Source organism: Myodes glareolus, chromosome 8 (genome assembly GCF_982192425.1).
Source record: "Myodes glareolus chromosome 8, mMyoGla1.1, whole genome shotgun sequence".
Taxonomy (NCBI): domain Eukaryota; kingdom Metazoa; phylum Chordata; class Mammalia; order Rodentia; family Cricetidae; genus Myodes; species Myodes glareolus.
Genome location: NC_142033.1, coordinates 6,867,967 through 6,887,316, shown reverse-complemented (window position 1 = coordinate 6,887,316; position 19,350 = coordinate 6,867,967). Strand labels below are relative to the sequence as shown.

At 41.7% G+C, this 19,350-nt stretch overlaps 1 protein-coding gene across 4 annotated transcripts in view; it reads right to left on the bottom strand.

The window, feature by feature from the left end:
• The window catches only part of Mapk10 (mitogen-activated protein kinase 10), a 279,025-nt gene that overhangs the window by 65,475 nt on the left and 194,200 nt on the right, over positions 1–19,350 (bottom strand). For all 4 annotated transcript variants that reach the window (XM_048427160.3, XM_048427178.3, XM_048427189.3 and 1 more), the window contains 5 exons: positions 13,463–13,592; positions 8,748–8,806; positions 7,779–7,917; positions 6,970–7,135; positions 4,546–4,617 (listed from right to left, as the gene is read on the bottom strand). In XM_048427160.3, coding sequence (XP_048283117.1) covers positions 4,546–4,617; positions 6,970–7,135; positions 7,779–7,917; positions 8,748–8,806; positions 13,463–13,592 — 566 coding nt within the window. The remainder of the gene's footprint in view (positions 1–4,545; positions 4,618–6,969; positions 7,136–7,778; positions 7,918–8,747; positions 8,807–13,462; positions 13,593–19,350) is intronic.

The window sequence follows — 19,350 nt, the reverse complement described above, 5'->3', positions numbered from 1 at the left end:
ACTGAAAATATGTCCAGTTTTTGAGACGACGTAACTGCTGTAGCACAACCTCTGAACCTGCTCTGCTTTATCCTTTAGCGCCCTGAACTAAATCATCACTTAGTTTAGAATTCAGACAACATTCTTCATAAAGTTTCTTCCAGTGAACTTCAAAGGATGACAGAAAGAGCTAATAGTTTTAAATTCATGACATTTCTCTGGAAATACTATGTTTTGAAAATTAATCATGAATCTTTAGAAAGAACAATGTTTTAAAAACCAACGTAGAACTGTAAAAAGGCACTAATGTCCTCATACAGACTGAGAACACGTGTGTTCTTCCTGTGTAAGGCACACACACACAGCAGTTCCTGAGACACACTGTGAAAGACTCCAGTGCCAGAGACTCAGAGGTACACTTATCCTCCGTCCATCCGTCTAACCCTTCCCTTCCTTCATGCCTCCGGAGATACGATGCTCTCGTATCTCACACATACAAAAGCTACATAAAAGAGTAGCAAGAAAACTAGGGGTGAAAATAAATCTGATTAAACAGTTTCAAATAAAGAACGTATCTCATTCTTAAAAATGTGGTCATGATTACCACATTTACAATGATGAGAAAATGATGACCAAATGCATATTCCAAATGTATTTAAAGCCAACATTTCATGCTGTTGGAGATAAACATGTATTATCTGAGGGACAAGGATGGGATAGTATAATAGCACAATATTTTATAATAGTATATAATATAAGTATAAACTTATTGGGAAGTAAGTCCTGCTTCAGTAAGAAGTGTGACTATCTGTGTAGAAGGAGCAGCAGGCCGCTTCCTACCGCCCGCCTGGCTAGCTTTGCCCGAAATAATTACACGGAAACTGTATTCTTTTAAACACTCCCTGGCCCATTATCTCTAGAGAGTTAGTTACTGGCTAACTCTCACATCTTGATTAACCCATTTCTAATAATCTGTGTAGCACCACGAGGTGGTGGCTTACCGGGAAAGATTCAGTATGTCTGACCTGGTGGCTGGCTCCATGGCGTCTGCCTCACTTCCCTTCTTCCCAGCATTCTGTTCTGTTTACTTTGCCTACCTAATTTTCTGTCCTATCAAAGGGCCAAGGCAATCTCTTTATTAACCAATGAAAATAACACATAGACAGAAGGCCCACCTATATCATATCTGTGCATGACATGGTTATGACAGCCATGGCCTCTAGTTTCTATCCATTTTACATTGACTGTCCCCAGCTCTCATGTGCAAACTTTAAATAATACAATGTTCTGTCAAAATGAACATATTTTCTTTGCTTATCTCATTGTGTGGGAAGTCATTTTATTGCCCCTTAACACATTTTCTTGCCTCCCTAGCAAGGTCTTCTGCCTGCTGTTTTCTTTCCAGCTAACACGTCCTATGTTTACAGGAAGAAGGGCCAGAAGGGTATTTACTCTATCTTACTGTCTGCTTTAGTTGGAGATGATTTGCTTGATATCGCTTGATATCTAGAATTTTGAAATGTGTACCATGAACTAAGGTCTGACAGAAACTAAGTTCAGAAAACTCTGGTCAAGAACTATAGACAAAGGACCACTGTGGGTTCCTCATTCAAAGAAGAGCCTTCCATTTGAAACGTAAAATTAAAAAATATGGTAGAAAAAAACATGTCTAAAAGAAGCAGGATTCCCAACGGCACTGGCACACGTATGAACTCCCAGAAACTGTGGCAGGCCCAAGCCAGATGGGATCCCAGCTCTGAGAGGGGAAATGGACATGGGCCCCCATCTTTAACAAAGAAGCTGTCTCCAATTGAGATCTGCTCACAAGGGAAAAATTGGTTCTCTACAGTTGAGTCTCACTGGGGAGACAAGCCACACTTTAAGACCAGGAACACGTCCAGTAGAAGATGCCAACATAAAAGCGAGCTCAGAGGCATTTTGAAGATTTTTATTTTTAAATCTCATGTCACTTTGTTTGGGGAATTTTTATCTTACTGATCTTTTGCTGGTATGTTACAGTTTCAGAATTTGTGTTTTTATGAGTTTTGCTTCTGTGTGTGTCTGTGTGCGTGTCTGTTTATGTGTGTGCGTATATGTGTGTTCCTGTGTGCGTGTTTAAGTGTGGATGCTTCTGAGTGCATGTCTGTGTGTGTGTCTGTATATGTGCACATGTCTGTTTGTATGTGTGCATGTCTGTATGTATGTGTGTGTGTGTACATGTCTCTGTGTGTGTTTTTCTCATGCTTTCTCTTTCTCAATTTTCCTCTGGTTTTTCCAGGGTTTTTTGTTTATTGTTTGTTTTCCTGTTGCTGTTGTACTGTTTTTGCTTGTTTGTTTGGCTGGTTTTGCCTTTTTGTTTTCTAAAGAGAGAGAAAAAGAAAACATTGAGTTGGATGGGTGAAGTGGTGAGGAGGATCTGGGAAAAGATAAGAGAGAGGAAAAGGTGATCAGAATATATTGTATGAAAAAATATTTTCAATAAAAAAACAGACTTTTAAAAGGCTCATTAAAAGTCAAGGGTTGCTGCGGCAATCTCTGGTATCCAGAGGACAGTGTAGGGGTGCAGTGGAGTTTCTGGGGTCCAGAGGACAGTGCAGGGGTGCAGTGGGAGTCTCTGGGGTCCAGAGGACAGTGCAGGGGTGCAGTGGGAGTCTCTGGGGTCCAGAGGACAGTGCAGGGTGCAGTGGAAGTTCCTGGAGTCCAGAGGACAGTGCAGGTAATTGACATGATGTAAAAAAAAAAAATTCTCAATTCCCATGTGAAATGTGCCTGTGGACAAAGGCACATGAGCCAATAGTTATGTGAAATGGATCACAGACAGAAGAATATCACAGTTTCCTCACTCTCGAGACCAGCTCTGTACAGTAAAAAAGACAACAGCCTCAAGAGCAAAGTGTGCACACAATTTAACATGTGCTCATATTAGCAATAAAAAAGAATAGAAAGGAACGGGTAAGATCAATTTTATCAATATATGTTTTTCCTCAATACATTTAAAGTTTTGTCACTTAGCACGTATTCAATATGAGGTCATCACTGGTTCACTTCACAAGCTTTGTGTATCTTTTGGTAGTAGTAAGCACTGTATTCATCCAGAACTTGTAATTCAATCTACAGTTTCAAGTGCTGAGAAGTAACGTATTGTCCAGGGTCTTTACCACTAAAAGTCTGGAAGAGGCCAGCACTTTGATTACTGCTGGGACTCGGCAAATATCATACCGACGTCCTGCAGAAAGCACGAATGCCTGTTTGCTATTAGCTTCTTATCGAGTCATAGCTTTTGAACTGCAACCTTTCTTTTTATGTTGAAATAAAATTATAATCTTTCTTACATAATAAATGGATTACTTAATAGAACTTTCTCAAATAAAACGAGTAATAATCTGCCATGTTTCTTGTTGATAAAATCCAAAACCTCTTATCTAACAGTTCTTATGAGCTAATGCTGTACTGTTATTGAAGTTATTGGTTAATATCTACCATAATTGGCACTGGCAACCATTAGCAAGTTGTTGTGCACTCGTCAAAGGATGTTCTCCTGTTAATATGTGAAGTTTATTTCCTACATATCATAAACACAGATGTGTCCTTTTACTAGAGAGTAAATTTCTGGTCACTGAAGAAATTCTTCTGCTTATGTAATGCTCATTTGTACACAGTCCTGTAAGAAACTTAGCTGGAAAATCAACGACCTAATCTTCATGTGTGCATGTTCAAGTGTGCAGGTACAGACAGAAGTCAGAGGTCATTGTCAGGTGTGGCCCTCAGTCACACTCCATCTTGGGTTTTCAGTCAGGAGACCTGGATCACTCTGATTGGCTAGGCTGGCTGGCAGGGAGGTCTGCCCCCACCACTGTAGTTACAGATGTGTGTTTCTGCACTTGGCTTTCACAGGCGTGCTGGGGATTTGAACTCAGGCGCTCACTCCTGTGCAGTAGGCACTCCACCCACTGAGCCCCATGATAACCTATTACCAAAGCTCAACATCTCAAACTCAAGCAAATGAAGTGCTATTAAAGTCACCTGCCCTCTGTTCATTTGATTAATAGTTAGGGTTTCTAAGGGTGAAAGTTCACACTTTACTGGGGTCATGCCTGCTACAACGGCCTTGTAAAACCTGTCTACATACTAGACTACAGCTTGAATGTCAGGGAGATTGAGTAGGGAAATCATACTCGAATGTTGTGGCTCATAAATAGCATTAGGAAGAAGATGGGAAATGACTTGGAAATAGTGATCTCTTTTGCTAATTATGTCTTTGTTGTTGTTTTGTTTGTTTTTCATTTAGAGTCTGATAGTATCCATTAATTCTGAGAAACAATGTTCCTAATTTGGCTTCGAGGAAAGAAAGTGGTTTAGGAAGAAAAAGTTTATTGGAAAATTAATTAGTAGAAGTTATTGTGGTAGGCATCTGTGGTGCTGGTGAGGGTATAGAAACCATCACTACATTGTGAGAGGCGCTCCACTTACCCAACTTCCTGCTTCTGTCTTTCCTCTGCTGGGAAAATCAGTACGAGTTTAAAGGGAGAGAAACGGAAACAGGTGAAGCCAAAGGTACAAGGATACAGTCCCTTCCGGGAAAGAGGATTTTGTGGCGGACCATTTCTCCCATGATGCATCCCACAGACCATATGTCCACTAGAACGGGAGAGAGGGCGTGAAGACAGAGGAGGAGAGCAAGGTTAACTGAGGTCACTGGCTCTGGGGACTGGAAGACAAGACTCTCACATTCCACTTAACGCAGATGAATGTGAGTTAAGATCTACATTGTGTTATTACGCAGGCTCTACAGTGAGCGCTCAAATTCATGTGTAAAACAGAGGGCTATATGGATGCCCAAAATGCATCTTGATTGATAGGAGTTGGCGGTGTCATGGACAGGAAGAGAACATTCCCTAAACTAACAGTATCTCCAGGCTGGCGTCAATTAAAGGTCTCAGAGATGATTTTGATAGCATTTTCTAGATTCATCCATGTAGGGTGACTGTGTTCACTTCCTGTTTTGTTTAGTTGTGTGCAGTCGGCAGCAAGAGAACACCCTTTGTCCCAAATAAAAGTTCATTTAACCAAATCTGAGAGACTAGGAAATGGTTGGCAAGCTTTGTTGTAAGGAGCTGTAATTCCCATATTACAGGGCTGATTTTCCACTCAGAAATTATTCTTTAAGACAAACATCAGCTCTAACTTCTATCTGAAATATTCTGAAAAAAAAACTGATAAATTAACATATACACAAAGGGGATGTTGAAAAGTGAAAATGTAGGAAAGGTGTTAAGACTTAAGTGCATGCGTGTGTGTCCTGATCATCCTGTGTGTTAACCAACACTCTCCTATGGGCCTTAACTCTCACTGTTTCACATTTACCAATGCCAAGGGGATTTTGAAACAAAAACATTAGGCAGAGTTGCTCCAAGGGGTGGAAGGCAGGGTGAGGTGCACAGGAGGGGCATGCCTGAAGCAAGGGCAAGCTGTTCTTGTCTTCTGCATGATAACCACCCTCAGCTGAGACAGAACATGGCACAAGGGTATGGGGCACACATCCAAGCACAGAAATGAAGGCTTTTCGTTGTTCTGTAGACCTCTCAAATAAAGAAAGGGACAGGATTGATCACCTTCTGTCTGTGTGACAAAGATCTAAATACACAGATCAGGCAAACCCAGACTTCCAGGCTGTCCATCCTCATCCCTCCTCATTGTTGTGGACACAGTAAGCATACTTATGGATATTTGCTACGTGCATACTGTGCGTAATGATCAAATCAGGGTAATCAGCATATCCCAAACCTCAGACATTTATCAGTGCCTTGGCTTGGGTCATTCCAACTCTTTCCCTTAAAATATACAATACATTATTGGTAACTCTGGTCCTCAATTCTTGACTTCTCTCTAATTGAACCTCCCTGGGTTTCAATCGGGAGGAGGAGGGCTCCATTAACCTAAGTCAGAAGGTGACACAGCTCTGGAGGTGGCTGTCCAAGTGAGCCTGGCCTGCTTCAGGGCTGACTGTCCCTGTGTTGCATACAAAGACAGCAAAGTAACAGCGTCCTCTAGACGGGAAGTATGCAAATGATTGCTCTTAACTTCAATGGCTCACAAATGCCCTCTGCGGGAATTAGACTCAAAAACGCCATAGTAGTTGTTTTGATGAAATGTGTGAAAATAGATCTCTAGGGATTAAACATATAAAACATAAAAACAAGCATTCAGGACACATATACAAATCTAACTTCTCAGTATATTCGATATGGTTTTCAACATGGCTCTTTATAATAGGTATTCCAGACACAATGATAGATCACCAGGCTTTCTAAGACGTACTTTATAACCCTCTATTTTAATCAATCAAAATTCAATTTGAATTTCAAATATTTTTCTGTGTCTTTCTTTCAACATGTTCATGTACATTCGGCCGACTTTCTTGTCAAAGAAATAATGTAAAATTTAATGTTTTTTCCTTTATATGGTCTCATGAATTTATTAAGATTTACTAGATAGGACTACACTAAATATTACTTACAGAGGACTTGACATAAGAACAAGAAGGTTATAGTTTGAATGATGCTAACTTGACTTGATCCAGGATTCTGTAATCTCTTCGTGCATCTTTTCTGAGGCCCAGAGCTATTAACCTGAGATTTTACACAAAAGCCAAGAGTCGGGCTACACCACGATGCAGTTAGCAGTCAGTGATTCTCCCTCTCTGAGGCCTGTGTGCCAATCAGCAGCCGCTAGACTGCTTAATTGAACGAGCTCTATTTGCAAGTCTTTTCTGCTCTCACATTTTAGAGTTCCTGCAGCCAAGCCTGCCTCTCAGAAGCACCCCTTCACATTCTTCACGACCCATCCCCTCCCCACACTGGTGTCTAAGAGAACTCTGAATATGAAGAGCAGGCAAGCTCCTATTCAAAAGAATTCATCTATGTTACAACAAGCATGCCCTCAGTTATCTAAAGCATGAAGCCTGCTTCGCTCCTCTGGAAACATCCCTACCGTTCTCCTTGTAGCCCATGCCCAGGATGACCTCAGGGGCTCTGTAATATCGTGTCACCACATAGGGCGTCATCATGAAGCTTGTGCCCGCTGTCCTGGCCAGTCCGAAGTCAAGGATTTTCAGTGTGCAATCAGACTTGACTACTATGTTACTGGGTTTTAAGTCCTGAAGACAGAAACAGGGAAGAAAATGAAAGTGAGTATCTACAAGGACCGCAGTTTCTTCCCTAGCGCTATACAGGGCAGCCTTGCAACAGACAGCCTGCTGGAGGGACCCCATGTTAAGCACAGGACCACTGTAACACGCCACAGGTAGTTTTAGATTTCTAAAAAAAAAGAGTGTTAATAAAATATTTTAAGTTCAGAAGAAGACTTTACTGTTATTTTTATTATTTAGGCTCACATTGGTGAAAATAACATGTCATTTCTTGTCATCTCTTAGGTTTCTCTTGAGAACAACATAAACCTTTAAGGATAAATGTCATTTCTAGACCTGACAGGGGAATACATAAGGGCAGCTGTATTATTATAAAATCTTCGTATTTCCAGAAAGGAAGTGGAAATGTGCTTTATCATCTCAGCTACTCATCTAACTTCCATTGTCAATGGGCTAGGAAATACGAGACTCTTCAGCAGTTGACTTTCAGTGAGCAACAGTCTAAATTCTAATTCTCCCAGAGCACACAGAGGAGTCCCTTCTACACATCAGTCAGCCGGGTGCTGATTCTCCCCGAGAAGATAATTCAAAGCTGCTTTCTTTCTCTTCTGCAGTAGTCAGTACTCTGCAGTTCTAGAGCAAGTAATCTTACCCTGTGGATAATCCCAGCAGAGTGGAGGTGCTTGATGCCGCACAGCATCTGGTACAGCAAATAGGACATCCGCTCGTGGTCTAATTCCATCTGAATCACCTGACACAAGTTGGCATCCATCAGTTCCATCACTAAGTAACTAGAAGGCAAATCCACAAATCCACAATCTTAGTTCCAGGAGAGGTCTAGCACGACCTTCCAACACTGTTGGAAACCTGTACTCCATCTACATTTATTGAACTTCCAAGCTCTATGATTGCTTGCGAGAAAATGGGAAACTTCCAAGTATACCATGATTGACAGCTGCAGCGACTCCACCCACGTGCAGATAGCAGCATCACTAATTAGTATGTGGTTCATGGCCGTCTGTTCTCTCACCTTTATTGATCATACTTTCCCTATATTTCCCCAATGTTCTCCTAAGTATGACAAATGAGGGAAGGAATCAGGACAGGCATTTCTAAAGTGTGCTGCAGCTGTGGAAAAAGAAACCGAGCCCCAGAATAACTGCCCCTCAGTCAGTTTGTCACTAACTTTCCAGACAGAGTCATTTTACACAAAATTAAAGACCCTGCAAAGACAGGTGAAAAAGAACAAAGAAAATTGTAGGTAGCATATCCTTTGTTAATGTTTCTCAAAAGGAACTGACCCATCCTGGAAATCTCACAGAAACAATGAGCAAATAATTAATACGGTTTTCTTACTTTCCTGATGTTCCAAGAGTGTGGAACAACAAACCATGTGGGCCATAAGGAGGCAGGAGTGTCCTTCAGGAGGTCACACCACCCGGAATCTTTACTGCATACTGCCGCTCCTTCCCTGGGTCCCGTCCCTTAGGTCTCTTTGATCTTTGCAAGGAATTTCATCCTTTTTGTTTCTATTGTTATTATTTTTGCCATTCCCCTGGAGTTATCTGAGGGAGGGCAGGATTCAACCTTCGTTCATTGCTTCTGTTGTTTTATTACTTACACGTCTTGGAACTCCTCCAGCGTTTTCTGGGGTGTGAAAACATTTAATAAGCTAATAATCTGGAAGACAGAGCATGAAAGAGACAAAGAAAAGAAATAAGGCAGAAAGTTAATTATTTTGAAAGCATGAGTGTATTTATTCCCAGTGTAAGACACTCGATAAAGAAAGCCATGATGAAAACAGAAAAGATGGGAAATTCTCCTGGACGGCCTCATGGGACAGAAAAGTGGGATCAGAGAGTACATAAAACCTGTCTGAAGGCTAGTAATGAAATTATAACGTCAACTCAAGCTGCGAGGTGGTGAATTCACAAATGGCAAAGTCACCAAGAAGAGAAAGACAAGGAAATCCACATCAAAACCTTGAAGGGACCATTGTTCCTCCAAATTAAAAAGTCACATCGTTTTTAAATACTGCCTCAACCAATATCCCTGTGCTACGGGTGGGGAGGTGTGCTGTACACAAAATTAACCATAAATTGGCAAAAAGCAAGTTGAAGAGTTAGCGAAATTCATGCTTTAACTATTTACTCTCTTATTTCAGTGATTTTGGAAATTATGTGATAAAGTAAATCAATCTAAAAAAACCACGTTCATCTCAGTTCTATATAAATTATATGTATAAACAACCTTTTATGTCTTCCCATTTAAATATTATACATCGACGTGTCAGTGGAAATGAAAATATAAACAAATGAGGATATTCTACTTAAAATGCAGATGTGACTAGAAATCTACTTTACAAAAATCTTAGCTTGATAATTAAACAACTTCAGGGCACAAATAAATTCAATGGCTTTTCATAAAGTTTGTAAGTGGCACTTGAACATATAAAGTCGTCTAAATAACACAATTCTAAATATGGAAATTGTGCCATATTGTGGAATTTTTCATTGTTGCTGTTTGCATAAACTATTAAGAAAAATGTCACAGAGTATCCAACGCTTTTGTTAAACCTCTAAGATGCCTTTAATTCTGTATATTTAATAACAGCTCAGCTGGAGCAATGTGTATGTACAATGGAGTTGTCATAGGATCATTTATTCCTCTCATATCATATAAGTCTCATAAAGTAAAAAAATCACAGAGGTTTTATTTTTTAGCCAAATTGGACTATACACAGGGAGCAAATTACACACACTGGCACACACTTGCACCAACTCCCATCATCAGGTGGTAACCTAGTCTACAAAGCGACATTACAAAGCGCTTTCAAAGCCCGTGTCTCCTGATACATTTCTTTGTCTGTGTTCTTACTTCCCATTTTCCTATAGGCTCCTTTCATAACCTTATTAGATATCTCTTTTATATTTCACCTCAGTTCTTACCTCATAAATTTCAATTCTTCCTAACAACCCATTTAAAGATTTATTTATTCTATTTTGTTTTATTTTTGTTTTTTTCAAGACAGGGTTCCTCTGTAGCTTTTGAAGCCTATCCTGGAACTATCTCTTGTAGACCAGGCTGGCCTCGAACTCACAGAGGCTGCCTCTGCCTCTTGAGTGCTGGGATTAAAGGTGTGTACCACCACTGCCCAGCTCTATTTATTTCATTTTATGTATATGAGTACTATGCTTAGATGTATGTCTGCACTGTGGGGATGTCTGACGACTTCAGAAGCTAAAGGTTTCAGATTCCTTGGAACCAGAGTTACGGATAGCTGAGAGTGACCATGAGGATACCCAGCTCCTTTGGAAGAACATTCCATGTTCTTAACCACGGAGTCACATCCCCAGCCTCCTAAAGGCCCAGCTAGAAGCTCATTTGTTCCTGATGCAGTGCTGACCCCACTCATCAAATGCCCTACAAACAGCTCACCGTCAGAATGAGGTCATCACAGACACCTCCGCTCCCGTGCAGCGCTTTCCAGTGGGAACCTGACTCGGTTGTTTTATTACCAAGTCTTGTGAGGCACAGACATGAGTCAGCACCTGTCACAACCCCACAATCTCAACAATCATCACTTCCTGGAATTGAGTTATCTTCTAAATGGATGTTCCTATTATTAAAGATTGAATGAGGTAACTTCATTGTGTTTCTTCACTTTCCCCAGGATTAACAGAACTCCCTATTCACATAGCCTTTCCTTTTGCTTTGAGTATTAATGAAGAGCTACAGAACTGGTCAAAGGGAAGCTCTCTCTTTGTTAAAAAATATTTCTGTAAGCTTGTAAGCCTACATGCACAGACATATACATAAAAAGCAGGTAGCAGGGCAGATATAAATTGTTATAGCAATTCAGAACTCTTTATTTTCCTTAAGGAGCAGTTGCTGTGAGTTCCCTTTGTTGCAGTCAACAGCGGGGCAAATACTAAACTGTTTTCTGCTTCTACCACACCATCCTGAAGGCAGACTAACTTCGTGGCAAGGCTATTAGTCACGACAGTGTGAGCTCAAGGACATGGTGCCAGTGTTAGCATCGCTCTGGAGGTAGCTTGTGAGGGAAAGATGATTATCTCTCAAAGCAGGAAGCTGGACAGTGTGTGGGGTCACACTGACATGTCACTCTCATGTGACATGAGAAATCGCAGAGGTACGATGAGCGCTCCCTAGTCCTTTTAAAGGCCAGTCTCCCAAGACCCTAAGCCATCTGAAGTTCCCTCTTCTGGAAGGTTGAACCACCTTTCACATCGCAGCACTGGAGACCAATCTTCCAACATGTGAGCATTTGGAAAAGATAGGTGAAATACATCTAAACCGTACCATGGGATATGTATTTTTTTTCAAGTTGGCCAAGCAATTTGGAATTTCTCCATAAGATATTTCTCTCCAGGGTTGCTGTGGGAGCTCCTTCAGCCAACAGCCTTTAAGATGCCAGCCCACTTGGGCGCGGTCTCTGATACTATAAAAGCAGCTGTAAAGCATGCACTGCTCTCACTCCCTTGCTTCCAGTTGTCGCTTCCGGCTGCTGGACGCAGTTCCTGTTCCCCATTCATGCAGAGAACTGCGATCTAGGACTATTATACTTTCTTATGCGTAATTCTGAATTAGTGTGGGATTATTTTGTAACTTCCATCATCACAGGGTCTGCAAGGATGGTTAAGTAGATACAAATTCATGTGTGGAAATCTTTCTACACCATTGCTCCCCTGCTTGCATCTGTATGTTGTTCTCTGCTCAGGAGTTTGTTTCATCCTCCTTACTAACACAGTAATCTGCCACCCTGGTCATGTGGCCAGTGTGTCCCACAGCTAGAGACTTCATGGCTTTTACACAGTGTCTCTTCTTAAGAGTCAGTTTCCCATAGCCTCTAGATTCCTTCTAGATGCCTCATGCTCTTTGCACGGCCGCATCAGTGATGAGTCATGAGCCTTTCCTGCTCCGCCTATCCCATCACATCCCACAGGGATCAGCCTTTTACAGTGCTTCTGTCTCTTTTATGGAGCCTTCCCTCTCATGGGAAACCCAGGCTCCTCTGGGAGGAAATTGCTCTGGTTGTCCTCCTTTGTAATCCTCGACAGTCTTAACTATCTAAAAGTCTGTCCATTACATTAAATATAATTAACCCAAAAGAGTGAATTCACATGTCATTGCCCCAAACAACTCAACTGTATACAAATGATCTGACTTAAAGGTCATTTCAGGGGCGCACCAGAGGAAGGGATAGAGGAAAAAGGAGGCAGGAGAGAAGAGAAGGGGGAAATAGAGAGAGGGGGAGAAAGAGAAAAAGAGAGAGACGGGGGGGGGGAGACAGAGGGAAAGATAGAGATAGAGAGAGAGGAAGAGAGAGAGAGAGAGAGAGAAAGTCAGTCTGCCATGGGAGTAGAGCGATGGAGTGAGAGAGTCGCTATTCATTGTATTATAAATCTCTTCCCACCAAACACACATTTGCTGCTTACTGCTTTGGGAGTTGATCATTTGCTGTATGATCTCACTTACAAAACACAGTGATAATTTCATATATTCTGTGTGTATTTATATTTAAGGACTTAGCACAAACATGTGATAGCTGTTATTTTTAGTTTTATTCTTAAAATATATAATTTTATTACATATTTGTGCATAAGAAAACGTGCCTCATAAACTTGTTATAAGTTATGAATCATCACCACCAGATTAAATAATTTTCTTTGATTTCTCCTTACAAAGAAGAGACCAGGCTCAAGGATGAAGGTCCTCCCTGAGACTTAGGAAGTGTGGCCTCTGAGGCAATAGTTGACGCCACTTGGATGCACTAAGCAAAGGCTCTGAAGAGCCTTCCATGTGTGTGCACCTGCTGCTTCCCCATCCCAAAGCAAGATGCTCACACAGCAGGGACCCTCCGCAGCTGAAGCTCCTGCCTGACTCCAGCTGAAGCACACAGCAGACAAAACAGTGACTGAGAATCTTCCGCCTTTTATTACGAACTCAAAGTATAAAGAAATGCTTTGTCCTGTAAGATTTCCCTGTGAGTTTTGTCTGTTTAGGAGCTTTAGCTTGATTGAAAAGCATGAGGCTCCTGGGTTAATTTTGAGCGTGACGACCAAATAAGGTTAATTTCATAACAGGGACGGAATATCAGTCACATTCATCTCCTCCGTGCCATATGGCTTTCGGGTAATTTTTTTAAACAGGAAGCTACCATGAGGACAATGAAACCATATGCAGCATATGGGCAAAATAAACAACCTTAAGAGACAGAGACGACAAAGCAAGCTTTCCTCTTGGAGCTTGTGTTCTTCCTCTTGTCTCCCAACCTCCCACTGCCAGGGGTTCAAAAATACCATGGGAACTCACGTTTTTATGGTTCACACACTTCATGAGGACCAGCTCCCGGTAAGCTCTCTTGGCATGAGTTTGGTTCTGGAAGGGTCGGCTGAGCTTCTTAATGGCCACATTTCTATCGAGGACAGCATCGTATGCAGCACTGTCAAGATTCAAAAGCAGTCTAGACTTCAGTACACAGCACAGACAAGGAAGATGGCACGCTGGAATCCTACCTCATGCTTTTAGTTTCCATGCCAATAGATTAATGAGGAAAGGTGTGAGTGACCAGAAGAAGGTGGGGAGAGAAGAGGGGAGCAGATGGGATGGGGAAGAGGAAGGAGAAGGGGTGGAACATTCAGAATGCAACTTCAAATGACATCAGTGTGCTGGGGGTCAAGAGACAAAAGCCAACTACTCAAATTTTCCACAGGGCACATGAGAATGGTAAGTCATTCCATCTATTGGAGCTTGAATTTCCAATCTGTCAATATACTATGTAGGCAGACTATTTGCGATAGACTGGAGGTTCTTTTAGGTGTTCATATATTCTTCCCCCAGTTACAAGACCCAGTTTTACAGTCTGATGATAAATTCATGAAAGCATAGGTTTCTGATCGATCATCAGAACACATTTGTACACTATAACAAGGCTCAAAGTTAGACACACCATCAGAAGATGCTCTTCTAGCAAATAGCTGCCACTCAGTACTGAAAGAGGAGTAAATGCTACTAACATGTGAATTCTTCAATCAGCCAACAATGATAAATTATCATGCTTTTAAAAAGTAACCTCAACAGGACTGTCCCTCACATAGTCAAATTGTGTTTCTAGAGGTTTGTAGTATGGAGGGCGGGCTGTGTCCCATCCTGCCCAGCTAGTTTAACCCCCGAAATAATTACACAGAAACTGTATTCATTTAAACACTGCCTGGCCCATTAGTTATTGGATAACTCTTACGTATTTGTTTAACCCATATCTAGTAGTCTGTGTATTACCGCGGGGTCGTGTCTTACCGGGAAAAATTTAGCATGTCTGACCTGGCGGCTGGCTCCATGGCAGCTCTCCCTGATCCTGCTTTTTTCCTCCCAGAATTCAGTTCTGTCTACCCCACCTACCTATGCTCTGACCTATCAGGCCAAGCAGTTTCTTTATTAATTAACTAATGAAAGCAACACATAGATAAAAGAACCTCCTACACCAGAGGTCAAAGAAGAAAGTGAGAGGGACCTTCTTGCTTCTGTATCTCATGGTATACCCATAAAATGCTGGGGTCACATACCAGAAACTTTTGGATTTCCTGGTTTTGCCCAGTTGGCTGGATGAATAAGCAAACCAGAATCTCCAAATTTGATCTGTTAAATTTATAGTTTTGTTGACCACGTAGGGCTCAATTGAACCAAAACCCAAAGAAGTGTGGGGCTTTCTCTATTGATGTGAAATATACTGTTAGGTAATGAGAGGCTCGCAGGGTGACTTGGACGTAACTTTCTATTTTGCCTAGTACATGCCTTCATCTAATCTTTAATTAGATGCTTGGTTTTTTTTTTTTCTGTTGATGTTCCTTCAAAAATCACAGCTCACTAAGAGCAGGCCAGATCATTCTGTTAGTGGGCAGCTTTGAGAGTAGAAATACCATGATTCTAACAAAGATAGTCGTCTCTCCATGGTTACCAACGACTTCTGTTGGCCCTGCCTTCCAGGATAACCCATATAAAGTATTCCCCTTTGTTATGATAAACCATTGAGTCTGAAATCCTTCAAAGGACCACATGAATACTCAGAGAGTCAGCTTTCATTACTTCCCCCAAAGTCTGTTCTTCCTTCACAAATATCACCAGTGTCCTCACGCCATTTGTCACAGCACAGCTCCAAGCCCCATCTCCATCTGCGCTGCTTCCTCTGAATACACTCCAGTCTATCAATACTCTCAGAACGTGTGGTCCCAGACTAAATAAAGCAACGCTACCCTGAAATGTCAGTGAAATCTAGGGTAGGGCTAGCAACCCTTCAATGCATTCATATGCTCACTCTGTGGTCCTACCACACTGTTGCTGAAGCTATCTACCCCCGTGTCTCTGAGGATGATATCTAGGGACCCACTTTGCACCTATGTTGCTTTAAAGCAGAAAGAAAAAGAAGAAAAAGACACGGGCTGCTGAGATGGCTTCTCAGACCAAGGAAGGAAATTGCTGCCAAGCTTGATGACACCGGTTTGAATTCTGGGGCCTGCACGGTGGAGAGAGGAAAACACCTTGAGTCAGTTGTCCTCCGACCTCTACATGCGTGCCCATCCCACACAAAGTTGCTAATTTAACCATTTTAAAGGTGCTTCTTAAACCATCATGTTACATATGTTAGTATTTGAACCCCTCTGTCATACTTGGTGCTTTTATCCCCTCAATGAGAGTAGAGGGAGAGGGAGGTGCCAGGTGGGCTGGCGTCTAACCAACAGTGCAGAGGGAAATGATGGACTTGTAAGTACAGGACTCAGATTTACTTTTCAGGAGAAAGTAGGGGGTAGCAGCTACAGGAACTGATCACTCACTTTAAAGAAAGTCCTGCCGACAGTGGGCCAACTGATTTTATAACTGATAAAACGCCAACCCCTGGGTTTCTCGCCAGGCAGACCGCTGGTCAGTTTCTCCCGACACCGAGTTGCACTCACCCTGCCTCTGCCAGCTCTTCCTTGATGCGGTTTTTGTTAAGAATCTCAGCCCTGCTGCTCAGCAGTCTGTCTGTACTTCCGAGAGAGCAGTACACACTCTTTACCATCAGTTTCTGCACAATCACACCAGAGGCCAAGCAACCGGACTGGCTTGTCTGAAGGAGTGAAGAGTGTAGCTGTAGTGTCCTGGCTGACATGAGCATCCAGCAAATGATAGCCTGTGAGACTCTTAAATATCTGTGTTTTTGTTCAGCTTATTACACAACACGTCAGGATAAACTATGAATTGTTATCTCACGTGTGATAACCAGATGTAAGAATACTAATTAGCAACTTCTAGTCTTTCCATTATTTATAAATTAATTTAATTACCATGCTGCCTTGACCATGATTCTGAAGTTCATCTCATGACACAGAAGACTAAGAAGAAATATTATCAAAATCTAGATACATTCTAACCATATAGATGTCTTACTTTGACCATTAATATGCTGGTTTATATTTCTAATGATACAATGTTCACCTCATGGCCTCTTAAAGGCACAAAGGCTGTCTCTTCTAACCAATGTCAAGTTTACTTGGTGCCCTGTCCAACCTCTTTTCTCCACCAGAATAACAGTCTTGCCCATCTATAGTTGTGTGAAATACTGTGAGTTGTCTCATTGGATATTATTTGACCCTTTTTGTATAACATTCTTGTGTGAAAGAGACCTCAGAGTTAAATTTCCAATCCTGATCCATTTGTAGCTAGCAGTCTGGATTCTAACAGGTCCTATAGAGGTCCCGAAAGTCTTGGCAGGCAGAGCCAGGGTGGTAACCATCTCCTGCCACTCTTCAGTTGGCAGAAGATGTGTATGTCTGTTTCTCTGAGGCAGAGATTGGTGCTATCATACATTTAGGCTGGCAGGAGGTACCAGTGACCTTCAGGGCCTAGTCCCTTATCCCTGACATGGTGCAGCCGTGACAAGACATGCTCCTATCCCAAGGTTCTCTAATTTCAGAGATGTGTGTGTGTGTTCTGGCAGCTTGTTGGTTCTGGGGTTTCCCAGAGTTGGGAGCACTTTAGAGATTCAGCTCTCCAGTACCGAGGAAGCCTTCCAGAGGCCCAGATAGGAGCCTGCTTCTCTGGGTGTCCAGTGATTGAACAAGCACACAGTTTATTGTGTTGAACTTGAACTCCATCTGCCAAAAATATTCTCTCTCCTTCCTTGTACGCAAGCAGGCGCTATAAAAGCCCCCATGATCTTCAGCTCCTTTGTGGTTACTGGACAGGGTCTAACAAATACACCTGCAGACGGGCATTGTTAATGCTGCACAGTTAAACTGCTGTCTGGAGGTTTTCATTTCCTATTAGGTCATTTTTAATTCATGATCATGCAATCTTCCTCCCCACCTCTTGTCTATGTAAATAAAAATAGAAGCATATCTTTGAGGAGATTTTCCAACTGCTTTCTAGAATATTTGCTAAAGAACTATAAACAACATGGTAACATAAGATACTGATCCACCACTACTATTCCCGGGTGTGGGACAATGTCTTGTACTTTGTAAATATTTGTTACTTGTATTTTAATGAAATGGTGATTGGCCAGTAGCCAGGCAGGAAGTATAGGCCAGGCAATCAGAACAGGAGAATCCTAGGAAGAGGAACGAGTCAGTCTGCAGTTGTCACCCAGACACAGAGCAAGCAAGATGAGAATGCCTCACTAATAAAGGTACTAAGCCACATGGCTAGCACAGACATGAATTATTGGCTAATTTAAGATGTAAGAAAGAGTTAATAAGAAGCCTGAGCTAATAGGCCAGCAGTGATTTAATTAATACAGTTTCTTTGTGATTATTTCGGAGCTGAGCAGCTGGGAACAAACAAGTGGCCTTCTCCAACACATTCATCATTGGAATAAATGGCCATCTGTTGCTATGACCCTATCACTGAATCCAGTCATGTGAGGATATAAGGCTATGCTTGTCTCTTTGTGCAAATCTATGTAAATACTTATGTGTACATACCAATCTGTTGGTAAATTTCACTCTCATCATTTATCAGTTTTGTCTCTAAGAATCTCACACACCTACTTCACTGATCTTCCCCCAGAGATCATTTATGTGAACCTTTTTCTTGCCCAATTCCCTTTATTATTTAAGATGCTCTAAATCATATTAACACATTGAGGTGGCAAGGGTGAATCCACATGTGTCACCTCTCCAACAAGAATGACAAAACTATCATTGGATCATCCTAAATATCCCAATCCATCACCAACCAAAGTCTTCATTAAAGCTTGGGCTTTGGTTAAAAACCAAACAAAAGAAAGAAAGAAACAAACAAACAAACAAAAAACCTCTCTGTTTATCTAGTGCCTTCAATTATCTGACTTTCACAACTATCTTAGTTAGGGTTTTTATGCTGTGAAGAAACACCATGACCATGACAACTCTTATATATGAAAACATTTAATTGGGGTGGCTTGCTTACAGATTCAGAGATTCAGTCCATTATTATCACAGCGGGGAGCATGGTGGCATGCAGACAGATGTGTGCTGGAGTTTTAGCTGAGAGTTCTGTATCTTTCAGGCAACAGGAAGTCAACTGAAACACTAAGTGGTATCTTGAGCATAGGAAACTTCAAAGCCGCCCCCATAGTGGCACATTTCCTCCCACAAGGTCATACCGACTCCAAGTCACACTTCCTAGTTGTGCCACTCACTATGAGATTATGGGGGCCAATTGCTTTCAAACTACCATCAAAGTGGTAATGATCAAAGAGAACACAATCCCACTTTTACCACTGGACATCCTGTTATTGAATCTGCCAACACACTTCTGCATTCAGAATTCACTCACAAGACAAAACCACAGAGCAAAGGAAAATGAAACCTGGAAGCAGGGTGGCCATTTTCAGACTGAGGTAGAGGTAGAAGCTAGGAGCTGGCTTCTTTGCTTTTCTGATTTTCAGGTTTAACCCCAATATCTATCTCTGGGATTTTATTAATTGTGCAACAAATAGCTACTTTTAAGCACAAGACAACAATGTATCTGGAAGTCAGGAAAATGAGGTTGGAGAAGAGTCTACCACACCTCCCAGGAGAAGACTGGCAATGCATGACAGGTTGCCTCTCCTGCTCTTTATCCAGCTTTTACAAGCATCTCATGTTAACCCTTATTGTGTTCATCTTAATGGCTGTTGAGACACCCTTCATTTGTGGTCTCCCCATGTTTCAACTTACACTATACACCAGAATACCAGTCTG